General features: G+C 41.2%; 1 protein-coding gene across 2 annotated transcripts in view; it reads left to right on the top strand.

Moving 5' to 3' along the window:
• The first annotated feature begins 16828 nt into the window (after positions 1-16828).
• LOC126336512 (juvenile hormone acid O-methyltransferase-like) overlaps positions 16829-25201 on the top strand; it is a 38179-nt gene continuing 29806 nt past the window's right edge. The window contains exons 1-2 of one of the 2 annotated variants that reach the window (XM_050000292.1): positions 16829-16897; positions 21349-21529. In XM_050000292.1, the coding sequence (XP_049856249.1) occupies positions 21377-21529 (153 nt within the window). In that variant the 5' untranslated portion in view covers positions 16829-16897; positions 21349-21376. Of the gene's footprint in view, positions 16898-16919; positions 17054-21348; positions 21530-25201 lie in introns of those variants that run through there. The other variant, XM_050000290.1, reaches the window with a different exon arrangement.

The raw sequence follows: 25201 nt of genomic DNA on the forward strand, positions 1-25201 counted from the left end.
ATTCGCAAGTGACGTTACTTCGTGAGTGGTCATGCCACCGAATTCTTCTGATATCTGAACCAGTGCATCATAAACGCCTCCTATTTGAAAACTCAGGGGAGTAAGTGCATCGATGCGACTTTCCCACCTAGTATCGCTCAGTGGCTTCAGCGGCAGGTTAGGCAGATACTTCTTCAAGACATCCCAACGCAGGATGAGAAGAAGTCATACAAGCTTTTCACTGTCGAAAACATGGAAACAGCATATTCAGAAGACATAGCGGCATCGTTTACAACAAGATTCAATGAGTGACTGCTACATAGTACATAAAATGCTCTCTTGTTCACATCTGAAATTCTTTTTCTGGAGACCAGACTTCTTTGCTTTCATGTTTGCTCCATTGTCGTGTCCTTGACCTCTCATATTACACAATAGGATTTTTTTTATCTTCCAAGAACCTGAGTACGACCTGCGTCAAAGTGGAGCTTGAAGAATCGGGCACTGGAAGAAATCCCAGGAAATGCTCCCGAATTCGGACATCGTATACCCCGTCGAGTCTTGTCTCCTGTACGAAACGTACCACAACTGTCATCTGCTCAACTTTTGAAATATCTGGTGTTCAGTCCAGAATTATACTGTAATGCTTTTCAGATTTCATCATTAATAGAATGTTGTTGGTTATAGATGATCCAATAAGATGAAATATTTCATTCTGTGTTTATTTTCCAAGATAATGATGACCCTTGTCGCTTATACCGTTCTTTACAATTTTTACTGTAGATGACGAAAAAAGTTTGCAACAAAATCAGAAGACAGCATCCTTGCTCTTTGAGTACACCAACCAATGTCGACCTGCTTCTTGTAAATTCTTCAAAGAAAAGCTGTAGTGCACAGGGCTGAAACGCCGGTTGTCCGCGGTTTTAAGACATTCTTCAACTTCCTTAATGCACTCGGGAGGACATCGCATGACCAAAGTCGTTCGAAAGCAGTCGGTAATAATTTCCGGCCATCTGCCGGGATCTGAGTCAATTTTGTCTTCCATTTTAGGCTCGCCTTCAATCCCTTCTCCGGTGGTGAGTACCTCGGCTGATGTTCCTGGGTATTTTCCGAATCGGGTCGCCTAATTTCAGTTCTGCTTGATGTTTCAGTCTCGGAGCTTCCGGCACAAAGCAGGTCTTGAGTACAGACGAGGTATGTTGAACATGTTGTGGATGGCCCAGCGACAGCATTGCTACTGTATGCGGTGGTCGCGTTATTGTGTTCGTCAACTTTCTGGTCATGTCCTGAAGACAAAAATGTAGCTGCAGTAGCTCCACTAGTTTCCGTACTTTCAGGATCTATTTTTCCACCCACGCCGCTGCTAGGTCTTTCTCTTTTTGCCTTGAAATATCGTTGTAGTGCATCCTTTTGCTTATTATCGTTATCTTCCTTCAGCGCCCGTCTTTTCCTACATTCACTGCCAGACAGTCTTTTTATACCGTCGGACATGTTTCGATTCAGCCTGTAAAGAACGATTACGTGAAACTAACTGCTGATGTCAGTGTACTAACTTTATTTGCAACACAATTTCCTGATATTCCACTGTACTTAAACGGAAAATTATATTACTGTAGGATACATTGTTCAGGAGATGAAGTCATAAGAACGGAGCCGCGTGAAATTGAATTTCAAGCCGAATTTCACTACAGACGCAGGTGAAACGGTTAAAGAGTGGGGCGTAAGACAATGGAGAGAGGAAGAATAAGGAGATGGAGTAACATAATAATGCAATAAATACACACCTGGTCATCGACGGGTACTAATGCTAGTCGAAATATATTAACTAACTGACAGCATTGCGGTTGTTCATTTTAAAGAACTGACACTTGTCATCTGTCGTAATTCCCATGTATCACTCTAGCTATTGGGACGACGCGTATTTATTTGCCGACTTGCCAATTTTTGAAGTAAAAGATCAGAAGAAAAAAAATCCTATTCTGCAATCTTGAAATAGAAAAATTCTAGCTTAGGAGTAACGTGCATGCGCTATACTAATTGTACGTTATATGAAAAGCACTTACCTATTACATCCCACATTACAAGAAATTCGGACTCACCAATTCTTCTATTCTTACGAAACGCAACGAAAGTGCTTCTGACCAATCTTGACTCCCTCGGCCAACTACCGAAACGAATTCTGTAGTTTTCGTTGTAGAGAACGCAACAATACCTATTGCCTGGAAGGCGAAGTGGTGATGCGGCAGTGCCAGGAACTAGGTCACGTGACGAGGTACGGCGAGGCTATGGTTAAACTAGCGCCCAAGAAGAAGAATCAAGAAGTTCACAATAAGTACGTGACCGATGATATGGATAAATGTACTGTATTATCAGGCAGCAATTTCTATAGCATTACGAACAATAGAAAGAAATATGAACTTTGCGGAAACTACACAACTTTTTTCAAACAGAAATAAGCTTCAAAGCAAGCAAGGAAACCCTTAGAAGCATTGTTCTGTCTATGGATTTTCGTTTTAGAAGGTGTCAAAACTAACGTTTTGTTTAGTGGGCCGGCACTTGTGGCCGAGCGGTTCTACGCAGTTCAGTCGCAGGTTCGAATCCTGCCTCGGGCATGGATGTGTGTGATGTCCTTAGGTTAGTTAGGTTTAAGTAGTTCTAAGTTATATGGGACTGATGACCTCAGATGTTAAGTCCCTTAGTGCTCAGAGCCATTTGAACCATTTTGTTTTGTGCGGACGAGAGGGCATTGTTGCTAAAACACCATACTTTCTCAGGTTTTCATCAGAATCAAAGCGACCAGTAGTTTACTAAGATGAAACATGGATTCACACGCATTATATAGTAAATAAAGGTTGGCAGAGCGATAGTGTGAGAGTAGTATTGCCAAACAGAAGTGCCGGTTAGAGTTTAATTATTGTTCATGCAGGCGGAGACAGGTGTTTCAGGGCTCAAAAACCAAAACGTCCTACTATCACTGAGAAACACATAGCAAAAATTTTCAAAAATACGTTGAAACCCAACTTATGCCAGGCTTATTAGCAATGTCTTTATACCTTGTAATTGCTCGCAGCGTATTTACCCATTCGGAATACTTCTAGCCATTGTAGATGTTGGACATGTTTGACTGTAGTAATGTTCAACCATTTTTTTTCCTTAATGCGGGAAGAATAAAACAGTCGGAAACTGCTATTGAAGGGCTTGGCATAATTGATACAGGCTTAATATGTAACCGCAGTATCGAACATTGCATTCGAATTTCTCAATTAGATTTCGTCTTCTGCAAAATTAGTTGTGAGAAAACGCACGACGCTGGCAGCGCTCCACTCATAATACTGGCGTCTACGTCAGACTGCTTCCCCCTCTCTGTTCCTCTGGTGTAAACACAACGGTGCTGCCACAGCGGCGAGGAAGAAATTCCTGCCTCCCCTTGTTCAACAGGAGCGGCTGGTGGCAGGTAGTTGAAGCTCCATGCCATGGTTTCCGAAGCCGCTCCCTCCGAGGTTTGGTTCCGAATACCCTCTTGGGTATGGATGTTGAGTTTGCCTTAAAAAAAAGGGGGGGGATGGGGGCAGATTTGCCGCCCCTCAGAAAGTGCCGCCCCGTGCGGCCGCACGTTTCGCACGTGCCTTGCGCCTGCCGTGCTGGTTGGCCACAGTCAGCTACAGCAGCAGCGGACAGCTACATTGTGCAACAGGCAAACATCAGGTGCAATTGGAAGCAAATTGAACCGGTTTGCAAAACAGCCTCTCTCCCTACAGTGGCAAGGCGACTCCATGAGAGGGAAGGGGGTGGTCTGATGTTCTTGTTGTGCGAAAAACAATGTTCCACTGACGCTCACACATTGGCTGCACCGTTCCGATGGTGCTAAGAGCATGAGGGGTGAACTAACGAGGAGTGAAGTCGGTGGCGAGAGATGGGAATGTGTAATGTAGCCTGCAACATAGTCGAACTTAATTCTTCAGTTTCTCCCGGCATATTTCTTGCTCGAACAGTCCACAGGTGTACTGCCGGTCCATGGCAGTGTCGTTAGAGAGGCTATCGAAATTCGTGCCAGGGACGGACTCATCAGCCGAGATTGCGGCTATAACCTCAGCAAGGCAGGGGAACCAGCATTGAGTCTAATATTTTTATATAATTTTATATTTTTATATAATTTGAATAATTTTTAACAATTTTAATAATTTTACTTTTAATTTAAATTTTTATTTTATTTTAAATATATTTTAATCTTATTTTATTGTATTTATCATTTATTTATTTATTGTTATTACTTTATCATAAGGTGAATGAATGAGTGTGAGAATGTGTTAACTGTGTGTGAGTACAATGTATATATTGTGTGAACGAATGGGAAAAAATTAATTAAAAAAGTAAATAAATAAAAAAATAAACAATAAAAAATTACCACATGGCTAATGTTTTTTAAATCGTTTAAAAGCAGAAAAAAATATGACAACCAGAAAGTTATTGTTTTAATGTCAATTTTTATTATTGAAGGCATAGCTGCATGGCTTGAACTTCTATTCTCTGACTGGGCAATCCTTGATGCCCCAATATATTCTGCAGTGCGCTCAGGAATTCAGTTCGTCAGCGTACCTGAAGATGGCGACATGTCTGATCACCGAAATATTGTGCCCGTTGGACGCAATGGACCGGCCGTACACCCGTGGACTGTTCGAGCATAGTCGAACTTGATCGTTTTGGTGGTCCAGGTGTTATGGTATGGGGAGGCATAATTTTGTATGGGCGTTCTGACCTCAAAATCTGTGGACACAACACACCCACTAGGAAAAGTTATTGCAAAATTGTAGATGCACGATCACAGCGGACAGCGCAGGTGAAAAAGATAATGGAGCCTCTTGCATCGATAGCATATTTTGCGAATAGACTGGCTTACCCATTCCCCCGACTTAAATCCCATCGAGCACGTATAGAATGCGTTGGGGTGACGTATTTCATCACAGCCGTATACAACAACGACCATCAAAGCTGTCAACCGAATGGAACGACCTACCACAAGAACTCCATACCAACCCTGTGCCAACATGGGAGCGCATTGAGGAGCACGTACTGCCGTCCTGGATTATCACACAACCAATTAAGAACCATGTCCCACCTTTTGTAGTGTGCAGGGGACCATCACAAATTACTGTGACTTTAGTTTAATTATTGTCTTGGAATAAAAGTGTCATTTCTGTTTGTCTCACTGCGTATTTATTTCAGTTGCCTTCTGTACTAGATGTTTCTATTGGCAGTTGCTGGTGCAAAAGTTACTTTCATCCTTAAATTCTACACTCCACTGTAAAAGATCAAACAATCACAGGCCAAAAAGATATCCCTGGCGAAAAGAGGTCCACTAATATCAAACATCGACCTCATTTTGAGGAATAAATTTCGGAGATCGTTCATTTGGAATACTGCATTCTGTGGAAGTGAATTATGGACTGTGCGGAAACCGAAAAAGAAGACAATGGAAGCATTTGAGATATGGTACTTGAGGGAGATGGAGATGGCAAAAACTGTAGGAATATATCAATCAGGTAATCGAGAACGTTGGGTGCCAGTGCTACTTAGAGTTGAATGGTTTGCCACAGGAAACCAATTCGTGATCGGCCGCTTCAAACTAGTAAGAATACTGACAGCAAGAGAGAACCAGACAGTGTGCCTCAGGTAACAACAGTCACCATACACTGTTTCCGCAACTGTAACACAGGACCCGAGGTCAACATTGTAACACCAGTGTAGAGAGCCCAAACTCAACAGTCATCAACATCGTAATCGCCGTCATCACTGAGACAATGAGACAAGTGTTGGGACAGGCGAGAGCGAAGAACTGCAGCAGCGCTAACCTTAGCGTAAAAGATATTGTTGAAATGTAAGTGTAACAATAATAAGGTATTATTAGACCTGACAGGATTGTTGTGATCATAAAGACAAATGATTTTAGAACGCACAAATCTCTGAATACCGGAAAATGTCGAGTACAGTACCTTTTTATCGTCAATTCTAAACTGTTATATTAGCAGCGGAAAAGAGCGAAATCAACGTATGGTATGTAAAGATCAAACCATTGCTTGTATCTTGGGGTTTCTGCGGTAGGAAACGAATGATACAGCGCTAGTTGTAGTTAAGAGATACTGTATAATATTTTTCGCGGGTAGAACTGAGTCAGATGCCTGTCTTTTTTATACGAAGAGTGGAGCTGAACGAAAAATGTACCGCGTGTCTGCCGCTCAGGTGCGTTAGCGACAATTGTCGCACAGTGTTTCAAGGTTGAATACTATATTGTTGACAGGACGACACCAGCAGGGAAGTGACCATTTTAAGATGAATTTAATATCGATCCAGTGACCTTAAACCACGATTAGCGTTACCAGCTGATAGTGTGAAGGTCCCTAATTCGATTGACACTTTACACACCGGACTTTTCTGCGGTGGGAAATTGTGGTGCAAGATCCAGCACCGCACCTCATTAGTGCAAAAACAAGAAGCGGTTTGATTAAATGTGTGTGTGTGTGTGTGTGTGGTGGACCAGCTTTACGACACGCACTCAATCACTTTATTTCCAACAAATTGCATAAAATATACTACGTGTATGAAGTTCAGCCTGTAGCACTTAGTCTAGTATCGATTGCGCCACTTTTTGGCCTTCATGTTTCCTGTAATACTGTAATATCGGTGTTAAGTACGTTCTTTGACGTGAAACATATTTAAATAATTTTCCTTATTCCATAACTTCATGTTATCAGAATTAATTTTGTAAATGTCATTTTTTTAAACTGTGTTCTTTCGTGGTATAAATGTGTTATATTATGATATGTATAACTACTTCATGCGTAGGAACTGTAAGACTGCATGACATGGAAAAACTGGAGGGGCTTCCCTACGCAACGAAAAGTCTTAGACGATAGTGCAAAAGGTGGTTTGACTCGAAGTAGTGCAGAAAGTCTTTGTGGCAAATGTAGTCAGCATTGAACAAGCTAACGTCTTCAGTGCTTACCGAGGCAAGAATTGTAGCATGAGTGGAACAATTACGCCTCGAATGTGAATTACCATTTGTGATCATGCCGTCTCATCTGTTGATTTGCTCTGAAACTTTAAATTCGAACACCAACAAGACGTTTCACAGAGCACATAACATCAACAGCCATGATCAGATCTTCGGGTTTCTTTCGATGCCTGTAGTGTAACTTGTCTGTACATGAAAATGTGAATGAATCGTCTGTGTGTAGCGTGATTGTAACATGTTGTATGAAATTGTCTTTTAAATAGATACTGGTTAACTATTTTTATCACGGGTCTTCTTAGAATCCTTTACACTGTAAAAATGTTAACACTGACTTAATACAGGCAATATTTCGGTGTGCTAAATAACTGATTATAATTATTTCCTTTTTTTTCTTGAAGTTATGCTAACGTAGCGGTACGTTATTGCACACCAAAACAAAAACAACATACGAACGTTATCCCTTTTGGTCTCATGGTTTGAAACTGCAGCATTCTATCCTTATATTGGTAACACACTAATTTGTTAGTTTTAGCTGAATGAAGTTTATTTAGTTATAGTTTTATCTGTAATGGCTCCTGCGTGAAAAATAACGTACTCGACATTAGTGGTACAGTACGACAAAATTTGATTTAGAAAATGAAAATAATAACGGAGATGCAATACTACTTTCATAAAGGTATAAAATGAATAAGAGTTGTCAGTAATATCTAGGCTAGAAGCACCGTAATTACCAAAAATAGCTGTACCGACCTAACGGCGGACAACAATGGGGTAATATCGTAACTAAAAAAATTTTCAGTAACTGCAGGAAAGGACACAATTCTCCTATAAATAAAAATGTTTCAATAGTAACAAATATTTTGTATTCTGAAAACGATTTAGGTAAATCAACAATTATTACACTTATTACAGACCTCTTATGTGCAAGCCCAGATCACGTAAGAAACAGATTGCCCCATCGTTTGGTCTAGCAGGGAAACCTTTTCAGGGAACGACCACCAGGCGGCAACAGCGTCACACCCTGCTTGTGGAATCAACCACTAGATGGCACTCCGTTCCACTATTTGGCGTCTGTGAAGTACAACTGTTTCTGACGTACTTGTGGTAGTGGATCGAGTCGTCATGCCGAGGGCTTGCGATTATATCAACTGTGGAAGGAGTAGACGAACAAATCCTGAATTGAAATTGTTCAGATTTCCCGTCAAAGATAAAGGAAGGTTACGCGAGTGGATTTTAAATTCAGATAAATCAATAAATTAGTTACGAGTAAGAACTAATAAAGAGCCCTAAGCATTCGATCCTATCTAAATTTTGTCGATCTTATATTCTGATATAACGTGGCAGTCCTTCCTGTACAAGAATCATATCATATAAATTTGTAAATGAAATCTTTACTGCGATTTGGGCTTTTTTAAACTGTTTATTCACTTCACTATCGTAATTTTAGCTGTAGAGGCATATTTGTGTGCAATGTGAAAACTGAAATCAATATAAGATATGGGTAACAAAATGCAAAGCATATTGTGGTGACATTTGGTAAACAATTTAAGAAGCATTGCCTTACAAGACCTTTCCCTTGGTTCTGGAAAGTGGCTCTAGAGCTGAAATCGCAACAGTGAAATAAATTAATAATAGCCGTCATCTAACTGCTAGGTCATCGATCCCTCTAAATCCTGGTATATACTAGAGCGAACGAAATGAACGAGTGCAAAACCTCGTTTACAATGCTGTCAATGAGTATTCATAGATAATTCGCCAATGTTCACTGCCATACGTGTGAACAAGCGTTTATACTGGAATGAAGGGAGGAGAATAGAAGAGAACAAGCATAGCATATTTTTTGTCTGTGCGCTAATAATTCTAACACAGCTTTCACTTGAAAACAACACTACTTGTAGTTACAGGTCTGCGCGAGTGCGGATATCCCCAGTAATAAATGTGTTGCAGATAAAAGCGTACGTCTGTTGCGAATATTTGCGGGTTATCTTTAAACTGTACAAAGTAAATTTTTAACATAATTATGGTTTGCCATCTGTGGCTCTTCAAAGTTGACACCGCCAAAATATGCTCGAAAAACACGCTTTCACTTGTATATTACCGCGTTTGCAGCCCCCTTTCAACAACAATCCAAAATTATTCGTTTTGTGACACTCTTATACCATTTACGATTAGTTACATGCAAAGTAAATGAATTTAAATTTGAAATGACTGTCACTGAAATATGTCCAGCCTTAATTCGCAGCCCGCATCTCGTGGTGGTGCGGTAGCGTTCTCGCTTCCCACGCCCGGGTTCCCGGGTTCGATTCCCGGCGGGGTCAGGGATTTTCTCTGCCTCGTGATGGCTGGGTGTTGTGTGCTGTCCTTAGGTTAGTTAGGTTTAAGTAGTTCTAAGTTCTAGAGGACTGATGACCATAGATGTTAAGTCCCATAGTGCTCAGAGCCATTTGAACAATTTGAACCTTAATTCGCATCGTAAGGGGGGGCATCAGCAGACAAAACTTCAGGCCAGGCACAAGTCTCTTTTCAGAGCAGTGGTGGGTTAAACCCCTTTACAAAACGTCAATATCTGAGAATTCGCAACTTGGCAGATGTGGATAATGATCTTGTGGATGCGGTGCACATACGGACGACGGCATTTTTCCTGTCCGCCCAAACTTGTAGTTACAGCTACGATGTAAATCTTTGATATTGAGATAAGATTATTTTGCCCGAAGGTTTTGACAAAGCAAACAGACTGGCGTAGGAAAATAAATATGTTGCTGGCTTAATCTGTTACGTAGATGCGAAACGCTTGGAAGCAGTGCCAGTGCACTTAACACTGAATTGCAGCTCCAGCCCTGTTTAGATTTATTCCAGAATTTTGCACATATGTCGGTCGACGCAAGGGGACCCGAGGCAAACTTCTTTTGACGCTTTGCTCAAAGACTGACAGCCAGCTGAACACTAACGAACACTACCGAATGCGTACCGAAAAAGACTGAATGTTATTGTCTCGCAGTGGTGAATGGAGTTGAACACTACAGACTCAGCATTTCATCACGCGAACACTTGCAAACATTGATGTTATGCTTTCGCTACTTAATTCTTTCTCACTGTGAAAAGATAAACACTAAATGGGGAAACAACATTATAGGCAATGTTTTTTTTAAAATTACGAAGCAAGTAATGTCACGCAGAAGAGGTTAGAAATCAAGTGTTTCTTAACTTTTGCAGGAACTTCAGAGGCATTGTGGGCACCGAGTAAAGTTTACGAACCAAACACGACTGAATGTCGTTTGCTCAAATTCGTCTACACATATGAGAATGCTGTTTTTCCTGTTTTGGTTCGCTCAGTGTTGACCAGGCTTAAAACGCTATAGGACCACATTCCCAGAATTAATCATAATATTTAAAGTCCAAAAAAGGTTGCACACAAAGATCCCTCTTAGCAAATGTTTAATGAAAGATTCCTTTCTATCATGCTAATGTAGACTGAGCTACTAAATGTCTTAATGGTATATACATATATCGTATTTTTTCTGATTGATAGTTGTTGTTACAGGCAATGTCAAACTGCTGGATATGGACCCAGGAAAACTGCACAATAGACTCCTGTGTGATGTCCATTTTGATGAAAAGTCATTCATGAACAGTACGAGACAACGGCTTATACACACAGCAGTTCCTGCAAAATTTACATCTGACACTGGTTCTTCACCTGAACTGAAAGTGAACATTCCAAGGAGAACATACAGTGCAGCTAGTCACCTTCTGGTAGAAACAAATGCAACACCACAAAAGTGTGAACTATTTCCAGACCTGAAAGAAATCACAGAAATGCCTGCGAGACAAGTTAAAAGAAAACTCTGTGTGCTACGTCATGATGATGAGGATATCCCTAGAAAGCAAAAACTGAAACAGAAAATACATAACATGAACAGATCACTGAAAAACAAAACTTCCTACTTGGCAAAATTTAAGAGTAGATTATCGCATTATAGGAGCTCAAATAATATTGCCCATGTGTTAAGCAGTTTCTGCTTCCCATCTGATTACTTCAGGGCACGGCTGCAATGCAGTACTAGAGCCAAAAACGTCCGTGGTCTTCTATCGAGAAAAATCTCTCTCTGATGTTGTTTTACAAATCTCCTGCAGCATATAAATTTTTGCGTAAATTGGGTATCGTATTACCTGAACTGTCCACAATTAGACGATGGATTGGCGTCACAAACTTTCGACTAGGATTTAATAAAAACCTTTTTAGTCAACTTAGCACGAAATTTGAGGCACAAACTTATTTAGAAAAGGCATGTGTAGTATCTTTTGATGAGATGTCGATAATGCGTCATCTGGAATATGCAAAAGATCTTGATTTAGTAGAAGGTCTAGAAGATTTGGGTGATAGGGGAAGGAAACCACTTCCTGCAAAATTATGCACTTGTTTTTATGATTAGAGGCATCTACAGTAGCTGGAAATTGCCTGTTTCATATTTTTTGTCTAATTCAGGAGTAAAACATGTGGATTTATTGGGACTCTTACAGGAACTAATTATTTTATTGCAAAATGCAAACCTAGAGCCAAAATTAGTCGTTTGTGATCAGGGAGCTAGTGATCGAAGTGTTGTGAAGCATTTACATGTTACGCCTGAAAAACCTTATTTTATTGTAAATGGACAGAAATTGTTTTACATTTATAATGTCCCACATTTATTCAAAAGCATACGAAACAATCTGCTTAGTGGTGACTTCATTTTCAACAATGCTGTTTTTTCATTCGAAGATGTCAGGAAAACATATGACATTGATAAGAAGAACAAAAAAAGCAGGAGGTTGGTAAAACTGACTGATAGTCATTTGCAACCTGATTCATTCCAGAAAATGAATGTAAAAATGGCGGTCCTGGTCCTTAGCCACACTGTTGCTGCAGCTATCAGAACTTGTGTAGCGACTAAAGAATTGCAGAGTGATACAGCAGAGAGCACAGCTACTTTTATAGAATTTATGAACAATTTGTTTGACGTTTTGAACAGCAGGACAGCATTTTCCTCTAATCCATTTAGGTGTGCATTATCAGAACAATGCCCAGTAGTAATGGAAACGCTACAGAATGCAAAGGATGTCTTAAGCACCGCTCGCCTCGGCTGCCGCTGCTACGGCTGCTGCCGCTGCTCGGCCCGGACCCCCGGTCTTGAACGGTGGCTGCTTAGGCACCTCTGTGCCTCGTCGCTCCGCGTCGTGCCGCCGCTATCCTGCGTTGCCCTGCACCCGCGAGGACTACTTCTCTGGACTCTGTCGTAGTGGGGCTACTAATGCTGAAAGTTGCGAGTCGCCACAACTTCCTGCTAATTGCCACAGTCGCTGTAGCAAAATCTACTGGCTCCTATCTCCTTTTGCGTATATGCCTTTGTGGTACCCCACACCTGGCACCAAAACTTTTATTTATGTCGCGTCCCAAGCGTGGGTTTTGCGAGGGATTGAGCGACACGGTTCGTAAACGGGAATTAGCCGGTTGACCTAATTGAGAGGGAGACTTTTGATCTGGCTAAGATGTTAAATTCCCTGGTGTGAAGGTACAAGGCTAGGATGTTGGTAGAAGTAAACTCGTATGGACGTTATAAAAGTTCTAATTTATTCATAAAGAATACAGATCACCCTAACTGCGTAGTGATTGTACCTACAGAATAGCCAAGCCCATTACAGAGACGGTGACTGACTTCCACCGTTCTGGCTGCCTGATAGAACTTTCCAGCACTTTGCTGCCCACACTAGCACCCTACGTCAGAGTCCCGCGGTCGCTGCCTAAACGCTCATCGGCGACTATCTCCAACTGTCTGCCTGCAGCCCGCCCTCAGCCCAAGTCGGCTGCTACTCACGCTGACTACCGTCGCTGCCTAAACCCGAGAGAGAGAGAGATCCCCGGAGCGGCGTGCCTCCGAGTTTTGTTAGCTCTTCCCCTTCGACCCCGCCAGCGCTTGGCATGACGTAGCGTCGAGTGCAACTTTTCCTTATTAGGGATTGTTTTAGTATTAACTTCAGTACTTTTCTTCAGAAGCTGGATGGAGGGGTAGAGGGGCCTCTCCCTATATGGTCACGCACTGCGTCCTGAGCCCTTCATTGGCTCCTCATGACGTAGTGCGGTCCCCACCTAGGGCCCTCTTTCTTTCTCTCTCCGCTCCCAGACTTCTCCCTCTAGCCAAGAGTGTTGATACTGCAAGTTATTGTTTATTAAGGGACCTGCCCAGAGCGCCCTGTTTATCTTAATAGCTGAGTCTGCTTCCTTGCTTATCACGCGCAGCTGCCTGGCCGCTTGGACCGCCGCCTCGGCTATCTGGCTGCGTCGTTATCTTTTGTGACCCCTCTGACACGTCTGGCGTCCCCTGTTAACTCTATCTCCCCGTATGATTTCTGGTGTATCGTCTGAGAACAACTGCATTTAGACTTGGCTTCTCTGCGGTTACAACAGAGTCCTGTTTTTTTACAGTTGATTAATAAGAAAAATATAAAGTTTTGGATCGTTAATTACATCAAATCAAAACTTGAAAAATTTCACTGGTTGGACGATGAGGAATGTGGAGAACACAGACTTTTCATTTTGAATCATCTTGTGAAATGTAAATTGTATTACAGTTGCAGAACAATGTTCAAAGAGAAATGTAGTAGAACTGTCTCAAAACTGAAAATTATAAAAAATATGTAGTTTATTCCTATTGTATTTAAGTACCAAATAAAGATTCTCCGTTAGGCTGCACAAATAAGTTTTGTTGACTTTCCTTGATTACCACGTTTAACTAGAAAGAAGTAATGTGTTAAATCTGAGCAAAACAGTACGGCTTGTGACAGGAATAGATGTGCTGACCGAAAAGTGATGTTTACCATCACAGATTTTTTTTTTACTCACGATATTTAAAGTTTAACAATATTTTTTTCGAAGATATCGTTGTTAAGTGCGTACATGAAATTATATTCGTTTACAACTAACAGTAATCAAATGCAAAATGTGGTGTTCTTAAGAACGCTTACAGAAATACTTAGAAAGGAAACAAAATCTGTTTCTTAAACTTATTTACAGTCTCAATGTGAAAAATATATTGTCGTTATAACTCACCTGATCCCTATACATACACTATGCAAAATAAATAATTATGTCGGTAATGTCAGGACACGAAACCCACTGCTCAGTGCAATAATTGTCAGTAAAATATCGGATTACATTTCAAAGGCCTTTGAGAAGGATTTGAAAACTTTCTAGTGTTAACCTGCACGTGGAGACCTTTTTTACCACCATAATCCGTATCAGAAGAGCTGTATAACAAAGAGGAAATAGACGGCATGGAAGGCGAGGGTAAAACCTACGCGACTGCAATACAGTCTGCATTTAAACAGTAACTCACGAGAAATATTTGTGTGTTACTTTTCATTTATTTCATTTCGCATATGGTTGTGAGGAGTATCCCTACAGTTGAAATAAAATTGGTTTGTAGAATTATAGGAGCTGATTTACATTCTTCGATTGAAAACTCGGGAGAAACCGTAGCCGATCATGGTCTACAGTCAGCTGTGTGACGAATGAATTTCGCGCGGAATGCTCTAGCCCAGGGCTTCACAACATACGTGCTCGCGGAGCAAGCTGTGAGCAGCAAGGCGCGAGCACGGAGCACCGCGAGCACACTACCCCCACTACAGGACCAGAGCGGAGAATGGGGAGAGTCACGTGGGGCACACAAAAGCTGCCGCCAGTCAATGTAAATCCGCGGCCACCTGCAAGGATACCACTCACGAATTATTACTGCGACAAATGAAACAAATAAAGGAGAATGTACACGCACCACATAATTTTTTAGCTTAGTGTATGCCTCTACATTCGTATTCATTTGTGAACTGTTACACAATAAAAGGTGTCACTGAAGTGTGGGACTCTCGGTTATCTTGTACTTTTTGCCCTTTACAATTGCGTCTATGTTCGGAGTAATTGTTCTTGTGCATTGTAGGCGCAGCGTGCAGTTTAAATTTCGTTCAGACAATGCGTTTCTCAGGCGCGTCTTGTTACATTTCATTTCAGAGAACAGTTGTTCACAAACATACGTGGAATCGAACATCGATATTATTGTAGCCGCCAGTTTGTGCAAACGAGGAAATCTATCCTGAGGTGAGTGTCTGTAGAATCCAAAATGTTTTTCTTGTTCTGAAATTAGTCTCTGTATTCTCTGTCACACTGCAGGTCAAAATTTCTAGTTGCAGCTCAACCGAATCTCTTCAATATTTGCTGAATATGGAGAGGAGAACAGATCAAAATCACTGTCTAGTGCTGTCAGATCTTGAAAGCGTTGATCAAATTCTTCCTTAAGGGCAACTAAACTATGTGAATAACGTTCACAGTCTTTGTGAACATCATGATAATTTAGGAAAATGAGCTAGATTTCCTGTTTCCAGCTGACTCACCCAAAGTGTCAATTTCATTCTAAAAGCTCGTATACGATCTATGAAATGAGTAATTAGCAGATCATCACCTTGTAGTGAAATGTTCAAAGCATTCAGATGGCTAGTTAAATCTGCTAAGAACGCGAGATCGCATTTCCATGAAGGCTCTTTCAATTCAGGAACACACATGTTATTTATTTCCATGAACATATTTATCTCATCTAATAGGCAAAAAGATCGATTTAATAATTCGCCACGACTAAGCCAGCAGACCTCGCTGTAATAAGGCAGGCTACCATAGTGACTTTCTACATCCTCAAGAAAGCTTTTAAATTGCCTGTGTTGTAGCCCATGCTTCCTTATATAATTGGTTGTACGAACAAGAACAATCATCACATTTTTTAGAGTGATACTCTTTGCCCATAAGTTTTCCTGGTGGATCACACAGTGCACGCCCCTTATTTCATTCGGCATGGTCAGTTTTTGTATTTTCTCCTTCAACAGCGCAACTAAACCTGATTTTTTTCCCTGTCATCGCTGGTGCACCGTCTGTAGACATTGAAACTAAAGAATTCCACGACAATCCTATATTTTCAACACTTTCTTCAACACTACATAAAATATTACCTCCGGTTGTAATGTTCTTCATGGCTACTACATCGAGGAGCTCCTCCCTCACCTGAATATCTCTATTAACACCTCTAATAAATATGGCACTGTGCGCTGTTCCAATGATATCAACACTTCCGTCCAGAGCTAGAGAATACGCCATAAAATCTTTACAGATATTTGCAAGCTGGTAATGGCACAATTCGAAACTGTTCAACTTGAGATGGACACAAATGTTCCGCTGCAACTACCAAACGTTCTTTTATTAAATCGCCATCAGTGAAGGGCGGCAGGGATTTTGCTAACAGGAAAGCAATTTTGTAACTCACTCTGAGAGCTGCCTCAGTTGATTTTTCTTCGTCGTCCAGATCTTCTTCGGATAGCTTCCTTTTAAGTTTAATAACTTTCTGTGCACGATCTGGTCCATAACATTTTCCACTTCCGTGGTCTTTCGCGTGGTACGACATATAATGTCGCTGCAAATTAAATTTCATAAAAGAATTCAGCGTTTAGTGACATACTAAACATTTTGCAACACCAACTTTTTCTGTAAACAGATACAATTTCTCCCAATGGGGGTTGAACTGCGAAAGCATGGTTGGGGTTACACAACGGCGACTTGACATGATTCTTAACCAGCGAAGTGACTGTTAAAACTGATCGTAGTATTTTAGACGTTACACAGTCGGCGCGAATTCAATAGGCACTATTCAAACGTGCACGCGCATTTCCCTTCCCTCCCCTCCCCCCTACTCGGGACCTTGCACCTGCTCGCGAACACAAGCCTGAGCAGACGCGAGTACTCGCGCTCAAAACCGGCCAGTTAAGCCCTTCTCTAGCCAAACACAAATCAGCGTCATTCACGTCACCGAAGATAAAGCGTTGCCAATTCCGCGACATGGACAGGTCAGTTGGCATTGTAGCGTCGCCTGCGACACCGACGGGAAAACTATTTTTACGGTTGCCTGTTCCGCCGTAAGGACGGTCAATCTGTTTCTTACGTGATCTGGGGTGCAAGGCAGGAAGAGGGCGTCTTGCTAGGTCAGCAAAAAACTCGAAAAGGTACAGTGTCTTCTCTTTTACCCGACAAATGGAAGTTGACAGAGTATATATTGTCTTCTTTAATCATTGTCTACGCACATATTGTCTTTGTCCTTTTCGCTCGATGCTCTGCACATGACAAAAATCAATGTTTTCCACATATTGTAGAAAAAATATTAAGTCCTTTTCTCACGTATATTCACAGGGAAAAATACGCCACAGAAGAGCGAGCACTACCGAAACTACGGGCAGTTAGAGTAAAGTTTAGTACTGCACATATACGCATGGACCAGAAATTTCCTGAACTTTCCAATGATAAGTGATCTATCTTAGACTGTGTATCGTGAACACTGATAATCCTCAATTAGATACATAAGTAAGGTCCACCCTTCTAAAGCAAAACAACTGGATAACCGGAAATTTAAAGTGGTATGAGATAAGAGACGGGGAAAAACGAGCGAAGCTGTTACCAACATGGTGACCAATTTGGCAGCATCCATCATGGACGCAACTCGTATTTTCATAGAGGAAACGGTGTCATGTGACTTATCAAACAGATATATAACTACACGAGGGAAAAAAGGGTGTCTTTCATTTGGGCATAGTCATTCTCGAGTTATGTCACATTGTGTACAGATTAAGGGAAATGCTGGTGATAAATAGGGAACGGAATTTTTTGTAAATAATTTTTCTTGTTTATAGATAAAAAACTGTAAGAAAGACAGAAATTCCCGAAACAGCACACTTCAATGGTAAAGAAAATCTACTTCGCATAAAAATACGAATTTTTGTAATATTTTATTTAAAAAATATTTTAAATAATTTTGTTAAAATGCATAATTTGTTATTTTCCTTTGCTATAAATTTTATTTTTAACAAAAAATCTCGTGCATCGTCTTATTATGAGAACGCTATTTGAATGAACTTCATTCGTAGACGTACGAGTATTGTGTAGTGAGCGAGCTACGTATGCTGCTTGGCTGTCTGTATGGGAAATGCCTTGGTCGTGATGTGGGCGGCTGACGCACCAGTGTACCCAACAGCTTTTTTGTCATAGCTCTCGTCTTGTTTGAAGAAGACTGTTTATACAGTACTGTGTCTTAATTGAAATGACCCGTGATATATCGGTCAAGGGTTCACTCTCGTTAGTAACAATAAGTTACTCAGTTTAGTGACATCTTTACAAGTAATGGGAGAATTCTTTTTTATCAAATATGTGGGTAACCAGTAAATGCAGACCAGCGACCTCAAGTGTTGCAACATTTAGCAAGTACATAGAATGGCCGCTTCACGCACAACTTTTAACATGCTGTTTGACGTGAAGCAGCATCTTCTTTACATATCCTAGTTTTAGAAAGTTCCGCATATGATGCAGATTTATGCAACATTTTTCTTTGGCGTGATATTCCTTTATATAAACTGAAAATTCAGCGCTCAGAAATATTTTAAAAAGTACACTAATTGTGAAGCATTAGAAAAATCAGTATCAACAAAGACCACGGTAGACTGTGAAAATAAAATAAAAAACTTGGGTACGAATTGATGAATCACCGGACTCTAGCGTTAGGAAAGTGGGAAATGTTGTAGGTATGCTACAAAATGATAAAATAGTTTCCAATTGGTGTTTTCTGTTAGCCTGTAAATAAATAACGGCTCGCTTACTCAATGAATCCCTGCGGCTTTGTGCTCGAATGAGATGAAATTTGTTTTACTCTTACTTACGGATTCTGATCCACGTATGAAGAAGGCAGTGGAAAACTTTTCTGTAAGCTTACCGTACATGATGTACGTAACTTGTGTAGCACATAGTTGAGACAGAGTTATGTGAGCAGATAGGTACTTTGTATTGCTAAGTGGACAAATCGGGCGCTCGCAAGATTGAGGAAAAAATTAATCGGCTCAAAGGTTTAAAAGTGGAAACTATTGAACTGGAGTTTAAAAGTGTGTTCCAACAAAATCATGGATTTCATACAATGTGTAAAATTGCTTAAGTTTTGGAAGGGGACGTAGACGTTGGTGAAATCGAAAATGCGTGTGCCAGTGAATTTCTTTTGCTGTAATATACAAGACTATTACCCTTGCGATGCAAAACTTGGAGAAAATGTTTCGTGGTTCACTGCAATAGCAAGTTGTTTCAATCCACCACTACGTCAGCTTGATGGATGAGTGATCTTTTAACGTAAGTAATTACATTTCTGCGACATTATGCATGTTTTTTATATTTTTTCCAGATAAAAGAACGAGAGATATCAAAGTTCTTTAGCACATACAACTTCGTTCGCTAGTGATAACACACAGACGTGTGGCTCGGTGGTTCACTCGATGCGGTAGCTCAGCGTGTTCGATCAAAGGGGTAGACATCTTCTAACACAAAATAATGAGTGATGATCTCATCTAGAAAGTAAGAAAGGTGTCTTGCGAAATCCGTAAAGGACCGCATACGACATAACGAAGAAGAAACAAATCGAAAGAAATAGCACACACACAAAAGTAGTAATGGTATAGTGTCAGACTACAAATCCAAAGGTCTGGCAATGTTTTTTGATGTACGCAATGCCGAATTGCACCTAAACTGTAGGTACCCCTAGAAAAACTGACTGGGTAAGTTAAGTTCGAAGATCGGAGGAAGGCAACAGCATACGATTTTCAGCATGACCACATCTAGTAAAGCACTGTTCAAAGCCACAGTATCTTCGGGCTGATGAATGATTTACTTTACTTTTTAACACATGAAGGCGACAGAAAGTTGTAGACCTGTTGTCTAGCAGAATTTTGCCAAGGCTAACACCACTCTGTTATTCAAGTGTTAAAGCAGATCTGTCGGACACTTATCTAAGTTTTCGAACTCCTACAGAAATTCTACCAATCTACACACTTGTCGAGACAGACAAACCACTCATAAGCGCACGTCTTGACTCACCGACCTCTCGAAGCGCACTGATCCAGCCCAACATGGCCACTGCCCTCACACAGCTTCGATCTGGCGTAGAAAAACCTACACAATTACACACGTACTGTACATATTACGATACAAATCGCACATCAAAATACTTTACTTGATACCTCTGGCGCACTAACTCCATGACAGTTTCCTTGTCTTCTCATTAGTAAATCTAACATAATGTCTTACACATGGATTTGTACTGGAGTTTCGACACTTTTGCTGTGATGATGTTAGTTTTTTACTAAGTGCTTGGTTTTTTTGGGATATAGGAACCAGATTAAGTGAAATTTTAAACCTTAGTAAAATTAAATCTCAGAACATAGATGTTGTTGTCTATTATGTAAAACTGCCCCGACCCTTTTTTTAGACATTTATTTTGAACTAAAATGCTGTTTTTAACCCTCGCAACGAACTATAATTGTACTACCGAAATAGAAAATCTGAAGTTGATTCCGCAGTAGTATTGTTCAAGCGCTGCCAGCGCACATTTTGTTCGTTAAGATATTAAGAACTTTGAGGCATTTGGAACTTATTAACTTTTAAATGTAATAAATACGCTCATAATTTCCATTGACCATATCTAAAGTACTATCTACATCTAAACCCACATAAGTGCCCAGCAAGTCACCGCAAGGTGCATGATGAAGGGTACCTTGTGCCACTGCTAGTCTTTACCTTTCCCGTCCCACTAGCAAATCAAGCGAGGGAGAAACGACTGCCTATGTGCCTCTGTACGAGTCCTAATGTCTCTTACATTGCCTTCACGATTCTTCCGCGAAATGTTTTTTGGCGGCAGCAGAATCGTTCTGCAATCGGCCGCAAATGATATATGACCTCAGCTCCAGGCCACATGTCGACCTGCAATGTCCACTCGACTTGGGGAGAACCAATCGCAGTAACGCTTGAGACTGCGCGCTAACCACCGAGCTTACTTTGTGGTCCGCATACCTCGCCAATAGCACAGGCTCAGGTGTAGTCTGTTGGTCAGATTGACAACACTTGTTACGAGTACCTCCTCGCGGGCTGTGCTCGCCTCTGTCCAGACTCGCGCTGGTGATCACAGGGTTGCCGTGAGAAGTGGTACGTTGGTCCAGACACTGGACTCTTTTTCATAGTGAACGGGTTTGCAGTCCCTGTCTAACTACTCTGATGTATGATTTCATTAGTTTACATAGGTCACTTCAGCTGGATGTCAAGATGAGCCCCTGAACAAGACTACAATCGACTTACTGCCAATCTCAACCAATGCTCCATCCCAAATGATTTGGATACTGACGAGAAATTATAGCGTTTCTTCTCCTTGGATTAATTTTTCCCTGTTTCGAGGCTATATCTGATTACATTCGGATTTCTTCACCGATCTTTCTTGCAGGACTTGAGCTCGTACACGTCGCAGCGACATGGACAAGCCAGAACTGTTCAGCAGCGCTGGAACGCCTTATAGAGCGCTGGCCGACACTCAGATTGGAGAGCTCTGGTCCGCCCTCAGCTGGCCCGAGGACCCACTGCCGGTGCTCGACGTTGGTTGCGGTCCTGGTGACGTCACTAAGAAGGTACCTCTTTCTGTACTCTCATTGCAGTCCCTGTCTAAGTCTGATGTTTTCTGGGAAGTGTTATCACTATACTGGGTGTTTCGCAATTCCTATTGCTGACTTCTATGGTATGTAAAGGTGGCTTAGTAGGTAAAGTTTTGAAAAGGAAACCTCTCAGGAAATGTCCCGTTTGGATACAAAATCATTTTGAAGATTGAATCACTTTCTGAAATTAACACAAACTGTGAAGAGGGCGCCACCCTCAGTGTCTGTTGTAATTATGACATCACATATCATTTTCGTTCGACAACAACTAGGATAGTAGACTGTGGTGATCCATAAACGCGCCCCGTCTCCACTTGAAGAGAAGGTCCTTCGTCACGTAGAAGAGAACCCGACGTCGTGATACTCGATACACTGTCCATACCATTGGATCCTGCAGAGCACACAGGTCACAGATGATTGTCTCCAATGTGTGCGTTCCGTCAAGGGGGTGACTTGAAAGTGATACGATCTTCAAACTTATTTTATATCCAAATAGTACATTTTCTGACATGGTTTCCTTGTCAAAACTTTACCTACTAAGTCTCCTCTACATCCAATAGAAGCCTGTAATAGAAACTGTCAAACACGCTGCATAATAGTAATAAAATCCAGAGAGGCACACAAAATATTTTCATGAATGAATGCTTACTTTAAACGTGAATGAGATCACTCACATCAACAAGGGAATCGGCACTACGCTAATCGGTTACATTACTGGTTATAGAAATCAATTTCACAATTCCGGAAGTGAAGCATGCCTCTAAGTTAATTGGAAATTTGTGGTAAGGTGTTATGGGACCAAACTGCTGAAGTTGTCGGTCCCTAAGCCTACATACTAGTTAATCTAACTTAAACTAACTTACGCTATGTACAACACATACACCCATGCCAGAGGGAGGACTCAAACCTACTCTAAGTTAAGTGTGGTGTCACCGCCAGACACGACACTTCTAGGTGGTAGCCTTTAAATCGGCCGCGGTCCGGTAGTATACGTCGGACCCGCGTGTCGCCACTATCAGTGATTGCAGACCGAGCGCCGCACAAGGCAGGTCTAGAGAGAGACTTCCTAGCACTCGCCCCAGTTGTACAGCCGACTTTGCTAGCGATGGTTCACAGACAAATTACGCTCTCATTTGCCGAGACGATAATTAGCATAGCCTTCAGCTACGTTATTTGCTACGACCTAGCAAGGCGCCATGATCAGTTTCTATTGATATTGTAAATCATGTACCGTCAAGAGCGACGTTCGTCATTAAATGGATTAAAGTTAAGTATTCCACCAGATACTTCCGTTTTTCTCAATTTTAATTCCCTTGTCATGTTCCAGACCTGACGCCAGCTTGCGTGAGCTAAAACGCGTGCATTTCGGCCTCCTTTAGTAACCCTGTGTTGGCTCTTCTGCCAACCACAACATTAAGTTCAAGCCATTAGAAACAGGCAGATGTGTGGTTGCAATTGAAGACTGTTAGTCTCTTCCGCGCACTGCGATGAACTTGCGTCTGTGATACCAAATCCTCAAGAGACAGCGATAAAAGGAAATGAAGCACTTGAGAATAAAAATTAACTCGGAAACTACAATTATTAATGAGTGCTTAATTTGGATATCAATTTCTTAATGGTGACTGGGTGCCCGAGGTATGATAATTAGATGATGACGCATAATTACGGATGAACCTTTCCCTGATTTTTGTGTTTGATTTAGTTACGTTAAACAGGTTACTATCACCAGGTTTTTGGGCGAATTTTAGTACTTCCATGTGATTGGATATACATGCAAGGTGGAGCTGGCCATAACAAGATGCCATTGTGTGGCCACTGAACTTTCCAAAGAGCTACTTCAAGAACTGCAGCAAAAGACACAGGTTGACCATAAAAATGTTGTCACTTTCGTCTGTCGACAACTTTCTTTGATAGAAAAAATTTTAAACTGCAACCAGTGGCCCTCGCTGTTGGACCACCTTGGAGAGATCAAGATGCGTTTCCACATTAGGTATAGTCAGACTCCGTACCACATGGACCTGAAGTATTTGTTGTAGCAGTTTGCTTGGTTGCTGGAGCATCTGTTCAAAGAAGGCGTCCTGATTTCGACTTGCAAACCATTTGAACATGTAGTAGCTACCACTAAATGCAGGACCACTATAAAAGATTCATTCGGTTTCAAAGCTCTATGTTTTCCAAAGTATTACATGTAAAATATGACTGATTCAGGAATAGAACCGTAAATTCACCAAGACTGAATTTTTCACCCTACAAATGTTCTATGAGTGCCCCTCTGGTCTCACAACACAGTCACCACAGCAGCATTGATGTAAACACGGTCCTCAGTGTAACCTCAAAGGAAAAAAGCCACAACGTGTAAGGTCACGGGGCCAGGGCGGCCAAGTGAGCAGAGCCACATCACCTTAGGTAATGGCGAACATCGAAGCTTTCGTCTTGTTGGAAGATGGAATCAGCAATCAGCTGTGGAAACAACCACAGCTACAACATACCACCGTAAGTGGTACCCGTCATAGTTTCCTCACAGAAAAAAAAGGTCCATACAGCTTCGTCTGTGACATTGCACAGCAAACATTAACCTTCGGCGAATCTGGTACATGCGCCAGAATTTCATGATGATGTTCAGTGCCCCAGAAACTCACACTGTGGCGATTAACCTTTGCAGATAAAGGAAGGTTGCTTCGTCGCTGAATAACAGCTGGGAGGGGAAATTTGCATTCTCAAGTGCTTCCTTCACTGTGATGCAAAATTGAAGGCGCCGGCCATAATGTTCCGGTCTTAAATGTTTCGCGATCTGCAGACGCAATGGTTTGAAATGTAACCGCCTTCGCAAGATCTTCCACCCAGTTTGCTGTGGTGTTCCAAGTTCGTGGCTTGCTCAGACCGTTGATTTTTTAATTTTTTAAAATTTTATTTATTTATTTTGATTGTGTACGAAACTTTCCCTCACCCTCTCCCAATAAAAGTATCTGTTCTCAGAGGCCCTAGTTCCACTGCGGCTAACTTTTCCTGGTGATTTACTTTTCTGTTCCCAGAGTGAGATTTTCATTATGCACCTGAGTGTGTGCTGATACGAAACTTGGTCGACCAGCAGTTCCCGTTTACAGAGAGAAACAGTAGTACCCTGAAATTGTCGATACCAACGCATAATGCTCTGTTTAAATGGCGATTCTTTTCTCTTATCACTTCTGAATGGACGCTGTACTTTTGTAATAGATAAACGTCTAGCATATTCCAACCTACAAAAGCTCTTTTCTTGCCGCCATTTTGTCAAGGCACTGAACCCGTATCTCACCTGGCGGACACAATGCAAAATCGGTGAATTTACCGTTCTGTTCTTACATCAATTACATTTTCACTATTCTGCTGCTATCGTACCATCATTTGAGAGAATATCTCCAGTGACGGCTCGTGAGTATACGTTTTGGGCGTTCACAAGTTTTCCGATTCTGATAAATTTGAGAGTGTGAAATTAATAGCGTCTGCTGTATAACAGTTAAGCTTATCAACAAGTTTATGCAACTAGAGCCACTGTCGATAATAATAAAAACACTATCAATAATAATAAAAACAGTAATGATAATAAGAATTATTATAATATGCATATCTTATCCGAGAAAAGAAAGAATTGTTTTGTGGAATCTTGTTATT

Source organism: Schistocerca gregaria, chromosome 2 (assembly GCF_023897955.1).
Source record: "Schistocerca gregaria isolate iqSchGreg1 chromosome 2, iqSchGreg1.2, whole genome shotgun sequence".
Classification (NCBI taxonomy): Eukaryota; Metazoa; Arthropoda; class Insecta; order Orthoptera; family Acrididae; genus Schistocerca; species Schistocerca gregaria.